This window comes from Cebus imitator, unplaced genomic scaffold (genome assembly GCF_001604975.1).
Source record: "Cebus imitator isolate Cc_AM_T3 unplaced genomic scaffold, Cebus_imitator-1.0 Scaffold441, whole genome shotgun sequence".
Lineage (NCBI taxonomy): Eukaryota > Metazoa > Chordata > Mammalia > Primates > Cebidae > Cebus > Cebus imitator.
Window position 1 is genome coordinate 1,675,942 of NW_016107756.1, and position 8,453 is coordinate 1,684,394.

At 57.9% G+C, this 8,453-nt stretch overlaps 1 protein-coding gene across 4 annotated transcripts in view; it reads right to left on the reverse strand.

The window, feature by feature from the left end:
* Positions 1–8,453, reverse strand: part of LOC108290716 (active breakpoint cluster region-related protein) — a 165,279-nt gene that overhangs the window by 75,199 nt on the left and 81,627 nt on the right. For all 4 annotated transcript variants that reach the window (XM_017510607.2, XM_017510604.2, XM_037732113.1 and 1 more), the window contains 2 exons: positions 6,989–7,087; positions 274–459 (listed from right to left, as the gene is read on the reverse strand). In XM_017510607.2, coding sequence (XP_017366096.1) covers positions 274–459; positions 6,989–7,087 — 285 coding nt within the window. The remainder of the gene's footprint in view (positions 1–273; positions 460–6,988; positions 7,088–8,453) is intronic.

The window sequence follows — 8,453 nt, forward strand, 5'->3', positions numbered from 1 at the left end:
CCCGGCCCGTTTCCACCACCCCTAGAGTCTCCATCCCCCCGGCCCGTCTCCAGCACCCCTAGAAGCACTCCCAGAGATGCACCACGGGAGGCCTGGAGTCACGCCCTGGCCCAGGTGCCCCATAATGCACAGGCCCCAGCTTTCCTCCAGGACTCAGAGCAGACCCAGGCCTGCAAGGAGGTCAAGAGGGTTGCCCGGTTCTCTCTGGAAGCTCTTTGCAACACTGTGGGCTCCGCTCTCCCCCTGTGTGAGGCCCCCTGTCCCGGGACTCACCAGCTTCTGGAAGAGGTGGCCCATGGTGACCTGGCTGTCCCACTGCTGCACCTTGGGGCACAGGCTGTCGTAGAACTCCTTGTGGATTTCGTAGATGTCCTGGATCTTGTAGAAGATGGTCTCGATCTGCTGGATGGTGAGCACGGGCTGGGAGGTGGTGGCTGTGGCCTTCAGGGGTTTCATGGGCTGGGAGGACGTGAGGAGGAGAGAGCAGAGGTGGGGGGTGAGCACACCAGCGTGCCGACAGGCCCGGAGGTGACCGTCGGCCCTTCCCGCTGCCCAGGTCCTGCCTGGACAAAGGCGGCAAAGACAGAGCCCTGAAGCGCGCTTTGTATCCAGGAGCCGCTGCCACAGGCCCCAGCGGGCCACACGCTCGGCGCGGGCACCTGTCCCAGCTGTCCTGCCAGGCCCGAGGGGCGGTGCCACGGTCCACTCCCCGGCCACGTGCCCGAGCTCAGCCGCAGCCTGTGCTGCTGTAACAGGACCTCCTGCCCCAGGTCAGGGGAAAGGAGGGTTGACTGGGACTCAGGCCTTCCGCTGTTTCCTTACAAGAAACAACGTGTTTCCAGGACTCAGAGGGGCAGGACCGGAAGGTACTCCAGACCAGCCTGGCCTCACTGATATTCCGAGTTCCCGCCACTTGGTACACGGAGAGGGATGGGGGTTCACGGGTCCCCCACCACCTCCCACCCCGTGGCAGACATTGCTGAGAGACCACGATGGCCCCTCCCACAGCACGTGGTGTGGCCTCCAGTCTCAGACGTGTTTCCAACGCCTGCCTGTCTACACCAAGGTGCTCCAGAGCCTGCAATGTAGACGGTGAGGTGGCAGACACAAGGACCAACCCCCAGCACTGGCTGCCGCTGACGACATTGCCTCCAAGCCCAGCAGCAGGACTGGGGGTGCTGGGACCTGGCAGGCATCGTCTTCAGTATGCTTCCCCACATTTTATTCTATTTTGTTTGTTTATTTGCTGCCATCCCACCTTGCCCGTGGTTCTCATGGGCGATGTGAGAGATGGCAGTGCCAGACCATAAGCACCCACCCTGTGGTTCCAAGGTTGTGCTGGAGCAGCCTGGAGGGCTGCATGGAGGAGGCGGATATACCAGGGCCTTGAAGAGCTGGACAGGTTGGAGGAGTGGGGGGCAGTGAAGCGTGGAGACAGAAGGGCAGGGAGGCAGAAGGAATCGCAGCAGGAGTAAGGAAAGAGTGTCCTCCCAAGCACAGGTGGCTGGGCTGAAAGCGTTGGGGACTCCCCACCCTCCACAAAGGACACGGAACCAGCTTCAGGATTGACATTGGCGTAAGAGTTTATCCTTTCCAGTGCGAGGCAGGACCCCATGGAGGAGCCTGCGTCGCCACCGAGTCCCCAAATTCTGGTCCCTGCCTTGGCGCAGTCCCCACTGAGGAAGGAATCAGGGGGGCAGGATCCGTCCCGGGAAGGCCATGGCCAGGACTTCTCAGAAGCTGCTGAGGAAGCACCCGTCTGCCGCCCACGCAGGGACAAGACGCATGGTTCTGCTTCCTGCTCAGCGTCCCCTACCCTCTCTGTGAAAGGAGAAACGGATGCTCACCGCGCCAGTCACAGGACAGGCCTGCGCGTGGGGCATCAGACGGCTCCCATGACACGACGGGGGCCTTGACTCTCACTGCTGATTTCCCCTGGTGGGAAGGGACGGGGCTGGGCGTGTGGCCAGGACCCTTATGGCAGGTGTTTTTCTCTGGTGAAGTCCCACACATAGGCCTGAGGGCAGCAGGGTGGGCTGAGGGCAGGGTCACCCACGGGGAGGGCAGCAGGGTGGGCTGAGGGCAGGGTGACCCATGCAGGGTGGGCTGGGGGCAGGGTGACCCATTCAGGGTAGGCTGAGAGCAGGGTGACCCACGGGGAGGGCAGCAGAGTGGGCTGGGGGCAGGGTGACCCACGCAGGGTGGACTGGGGGCAGGGTGACCCACGCAGGGTGGGCTGGGGACAGGGTGACCCACGCAGGGTGGGCTGGAGACAGGGTGACCCATGCAGAGCTCTGGTGAGGCACAGCGATCCTGCCTTGGTGCTAGCGCCCGTCCGTCGCTGGGGTGGGGATGGGCCCTGGCTCTCCAGTTCACCGTGGAGAGTTCTCAGCGAGGTCCCTGAGTGACCTCCACCCTGGTCCCAGCCCAAGTGCATCTCGGGAAGAGGGGCCTGGGCCGCTTCTCCCTTGCCCCGGTCTCCCTGGGGACTTCACACAGCCATTGGTCCGATCCATCCCCCAGCAAATGGCCTTTCGAAACAGAGGAACGAGATCTGCCCACTTCCTCTACCTCCTGCCCGGAAGGCCTGGCCACATCACCTCAGTCACCGCGGACTGGGGCCCTGGGAGGCAGGCATCATGCTCCTGATTTACAGATGGAGAGCTTGGGGCGCAGCGTGGCTGTGAACCCCAACGCGAGGCCAGAAGAGAGTCCGCCCCAGGAGGGCCGGCCGTGGCCAGTGGCGGTGGGCCTGTGGGCAGTGGCCTCACACCCTGTGGCCCCAGCACAGGCCAGATACAGCTCCCAAGCTCCTCTCCAGCCTCCAGGATGCAGAATTACAATGCTTGGTTTCGTCTTTTTTCCTTCACCCCCTGCCTCGGCCCAGGCCCCAGGCTTTCCCTGTCATCAGAGTCCACCAGGAAGCAGCGGGGGCCCAGAGTGACCCCCCAGCAACCCAGAGGCCAGGACGGAGGCCCACCTGCCCTGTGTGTGCGCATGGCTTTGGGTCTACACACCCAGCCCTTTGCTATCAGGAAGGGTTCAGCTGAACGCAGACGGCCGGCCGGGGCAGAGCTGTGGGAATGGGGTGAGGGGTGGGAGCCAGCTGGCCCCTCTGTGAGGCCACCTGAGGAGCGGAAGGTTCAGCTCCCCACTAGCTGAGCCGGGGACAGTGCGGCTCCCAGCTCAGGGAGGAGAGGAGGGAGAGCTTGACTGAGGCTGTGGCTGTGGAGGGTCCAGCCCTCTTCCCAAGAGCTCCAGCCACAGACCTGGCCTCCCAGTGAGTCCCTCCCTCTCTCCCTCTGGCCTCTGCTCAAGAAAGAGCCAAGCAGGGGCCCAGGAGGAGAGAGCTGGGGGAAGGGACGGACTGCCCTGGGCGCAACAGGAGGCGAGGGGGGCCTGCCCCACAGATTCTGCCTGTGGGGCACCAGCTGTTGGAAAGGCAGGGCAGGCAGGGGCTCCCTGTCTTGGCCCAGAGGAAGAGGCTCCCGGAGGGCAGGGGGATCCAAGGGCTTCATGTCTGAAGGGACAGCCCCCACTCCCTCCTTCAGGGAAAGGGTGTGCTGTGACAGAAACCAGCAAGCCCTGACCTGTCTTCTCTCCAGCCCTGAGAAATTAACAGTGCCAGTGAACACTCAGGCTCTGCTCCAAGAAAGAGCTTTATGTGCCGGGCGAGGTGGCTCTCGCCTGTAACCCCAGCACTTTGGGAAGCCGAGGCAGGCGGATTACTTGAGGTCAGGAGTTCGAGACCAGCCTGGCCAACATGGTGAAAGCCCGTCTCTACTAACAACTACAAAAATTAGCCAGGCATGGTGGTGGGTGCCTGTAACCCCAGCTACTTGGGAGGCTGAGGCAGGAGAATGGCTTGAACCCGGGAGGTGGAGGTTGCAGTGAACTGAGATTGAGCCACCGCACTCTAGCCTGGGCAACAAGAGTAAGACTCCATCTCAGAAAAAAGATAAAAAGAAAGGAAAAAAGAGAGCTCTGTGTACAAATTCCTTCAATCCTCACAACAACCCACCAAAAGCACACTATCGGTACACCCAGTTTGCAGATGGAAAAGCTGAGGCACAAAGGCTCATTCACTTGCTGAAAGCCAGGGGCCAGCACAGCCAGGCAGCCTGTTCCTTTGTCTGAGCTCCTTTCAGACACACATCCTGTTGGCAATGACGGCGCCGTGCTTTCTTGATGCCGCAATTCACAGTTTGTGAGGCGTGTTTCACGTTTGTCTGACGGTTGCCTCTGCCCGTCTTCCTTTCTCCTGCTAATATCTGCGTGTTGTAAGCACTCAACACTATAGGAGGTTCCGAAAGGGCCACCCGACCTTCTCAGCCCCACGGAAAGACAGACAAGGCCGGACGCTCATCTTCAGATCCAGAAACGGAGGCTCACGGAATTCACGCAGTGCTCGCCCAAAGCCAGCGGTTTCCACACTCACAACAGGCATAGGAAACCGTGGGCAGTTAATGCATACACACGCACACACACGCACACGCACACACAGCGAACCCGAAGTCTCCTGAACCAGCACTTATCCTACTGTGGATGATGCGTGTGGCTGTTTCCTTTCCTTGGTTTAAAAATGCTGGTTCAACCCGCTCCATGCTTCTGCGATGCTCTGAGGGGCTGAGCACGGTTTGGGAGACAGGGCAGCACGCCCGTGTGCACGGCAGGGGCGGGTCTGACTGCAGCTCTGGCCCCAGACCAGAGCCCTCAGCGACCTGCCACACTGCCCCACACTTGGAAAATCTCTCCGAGCATACGGGTAAAATCCCGGAGAGACAGCACGCTCAGCCATGCGTGTGCCAAAGCATCTGCACATTTTTTTTTTTTTTTTGAGACGGGGTTTTTGCTTTTATCATCCAGGCTGGAGAGCAATGGAGTGATCTCGGCTCACATCAACCTCCACCTCGGGTTCAAGTGATTCTCCTGCCTCCGCCTCCTGAGTAGCTGGAATTACAGGTGCCTGCCACCAAGGCGGGCTAATTGTTTGTATTTTTAGTAGAGACAGGGTTTCACCATGTTGGCCAAGCTGGCCTCAAACTCCTGACCTCAGGTGATCCACCCACCTCGGCCTCCCAAAGTGCTGGGCTGACAGGTGTGAGCCACCGTGCCCGGCGTTTTTTTTTTTTTGAGAGAGCGTTTCTCACCCATTGCCCAGTCTGGAGTACAGTGGTGTGCGCTCAGCTCACTGCAACCTCCGTCCCCAGGTTCAAACGATTCTCATGCCTCAGCCTCCCGAGTATCTGGGATTACAGGTATGCACCACCACGCCTGACTTTTTTTTTTTTTTTGTACTTTTAGTAGAGATGGGGTTTCACTGTGTTGGCCAGGCTGGTCTCGAACTCCTGACCTCAAGTGATCTGCCTGCCTCGGCCTCCCAAAGTGGCAGGTGGGAGCCCCCGCGCCTGGCCTGCCCCTGCACATTTAGACCATGATTCCCAGGGCAATATAAACGCCAAGTCCTCTGTGACACCAGCAGCATCTCAGGGTTGACGTGTGACACCTCACGTCACGGCAAGTACTTAAATGTGTATCTTATCATTCCTGTAAGAATGAGCTTCCACGGATCCACACTTCCTATTCTCCCTCTTCTGATAATGACCTTATGTCTCAGGCTACAAAACAGCCAGAGGCAAGAACCTGCCATCCACACTGACTCTGCATAGCATCTAGGCGCATCTAACGAGCACTTTCTCCAAAGGCAAAACCACCTCACAGCTGTGTCGTACTTTTATTTATTTTCTGAAAACATTTTCATATTCCCCTCCAATCAGACTCTCACCATGATGCCTCCATCTGGGAGAGGAAACTGAGGCATGCTTACTGAGGGCAGAGGTTGGCCTAATGCCTCAGAGCTGTGATGCCTCTCAAAAGACACAGATAGGCCAGGTGCGGTGGCTCAAGCCTGTCATCCCTGCACTTTGTGAGGCCAAGGTGGCTGGATCACCTGAGGTCAGGAGTTCAAGAGTAGCCTGGCCAACATGGTGAAATCTCGTCTCTACTAAAAGTTAGCTGGGCTTGGTGGCATGTACCTGCAATTCCAGCTACTTGGGAGGCTGAGGCAGGAGAATCACCTGAACCCAGGAGGCAGAGGTTGCAGTGAGCCAAGATCATGCCACTTGCCCTCCAGCCTGGGAGACAAGAGCAAAACTTCATTTCAAAAAAACAAGAACGGCTGGGCGCGGTGGCTCACGCCTGTAATCCCAGCACTTTGGGAGGCTGAGGCAGGTGGATCACGAGGTCAAGAGATCGAGACCAACCTGGCCAACATGGTGAAACCATGTCCCTACTAAAAAATACAAAAATTAGCTGAGCGTGGTAACGTGCACCTGTAGTCGCAGCTACTAGGGAGGCTGAGGCAGGAGAATTGCTTGAACCCAGGAGGCAGAGATTGCAGTGAGCCAAGATTGTGCCACTGTGCTCCAGCCTGAAGCCTAGGAACAGAGCAAGACTCTGTCTCAAAACAAAAACAAAAACAAAAACAAACAAAAAAAAGAAGAACATAGCCTCCCACCTCCTATTTCCTGACATGCGCCTTGGATGCTGCTCACTGTTCACTCACCCAGGGAGGCAGACGGACTTGGAGCAAAGATAACAGGGAGTTCTTAGCTAGACTGATTGGCAGTGACTGCTCAGGGCACGGTGTGGAGGGGGTGCTCGGCCCCCGCCCGGACAGAGCCCCGTGATGGGTTATGTAGGCCCTTTGCCACGGCCGTGGGTGACAGGTGTGTTTCCAGCCCTAACCTGGCTGTGCTGCTTTTCCTGCCTCGAAAGAGCTGGGTAATGGAGAGATGGAGCACAGAGGCACAGGCCCTTTCTGGCAGCGACTGGGCTCCCTGACGCCCAGCTGGGAGCAGAGCAGCTGCAGACTGTCCACAGGAGGTCGGGGACAGGCCCCCTTTCCTCTCCAGCTCCAAAAGCAGCTTCAGAGCATGAGGTTGCCTGGCACGGGGACCCGGGGCCCCAGAGCACACACTGTACTCACCAGCAACAGGGCTTCCAGCTGGTTAATGTAGATCTCTTCGCTGGCCAGGAACCCCGAGAGAACCAGCTTCCTCATCTCCAGGCCCTTCCCTGCTTCCACCTGTGCAAAAGCAAAGCACAGCCAGCAGCTCATGAGCAAGGAGGCCGAAATCCTCAGCGCACTGCCTGCTTCCCTGCCCTTTCCCTCTTTTTTTTTTTTTGAGACAGAGTCTCACTCTGTCACCCAGGCTGGAGTGCAGTGGCGCAATCTCGGCTCACTGCACCTCCCTCCACCTCCCAGGTCCTAGTGATTCTCCTGCCTCAGCCTCCTGAGTAGCTGGGATTACAGGTACCTGCCACCACACCTGGCTAATTTTTGTATTTTTAGTAGAGACGGGGTTTCACCATGTTGGTCAGGATGGTCTCGAACTCCCAACCTCAGGCAACCTGCCCGCCTTGGCCTCCCAAAGTGCTGGGATGACAGACGTGAGCACCGCCCCCCGCCCCCACTTTTCCTTTTCCCCTTCTTTCAGTAACACTTTTATAGGGGATAAAAGTCAGAGAGTATGATTAAAAAAATATATATAAAACATGCAGAAAACATAAGTCAGATACTATGATAAAACAAATATAAAATATGCAGATGCGGCCCACAGGAGGGGGGCAGGCCCCCTTTCCTCTCCAGCTCCAAAAGCAGCTTCAGACCTCATGCTCCTGCTGCTAACACCTGGTTTCGCTTCCCTCAACTGATTCCCACATTTCCCCATCGATGTTTGTCCATGGATTCATCCACCTGCCAAGCAAGCCAGCCTTCCGGAGGTGAGCAGACGCGGGACCCGCCCACATCTGCCGGGCTGTCTGTCCCGGGATAAGAAGGTTCAGGAGGGAAATCAGAGTCCCGACTGGGGCAGGGCACGGTCAGAAGGGAGGAAACAGCAGGGCCAGAATCTAAGTCTGGGGGGACAGAGAGGGGCCCCAGAGGAAGTGACGAGGAAGCCAGCAGAGCACGGGTGGAGAGAACGGAATGGAGGCACAGGGGCCCCAGCCGTCAGGCTTCTGGCTACACGTCTCAGTCCCCCAATGGAAGGCGGCCTGGACCCCTCAACCCCATCCCCGCCCGGCACACTGGCCCCCAGCACTTCCTGACCACTGCATTGCGCAAGGCACAGCCCCGAGTGGCCTTCTCCTCCCTCCAGAACTGCTGCTCCTTAGAGAGGAGGACACACTATTCAGACTTGGAGTCCACCACCAGGCACAGTGCCGGCTCAGAGACAGTACCCCAACATTTCAGAGAAAGTACCCCAATATTTCAGAAATTACCCCCAACATTTCAGAAAGTACCCCCAACATCTCAGAAAGTATCCCCAACATTTCAGAGAAAGTACCCCTAATATTTCAGAAATTACCCCAACATTTCAGAAATTACCCCAACATTTCAAAGTACCCCAACATTTCAGAGAAAGTACCCCAATATTTCAGAAATTACT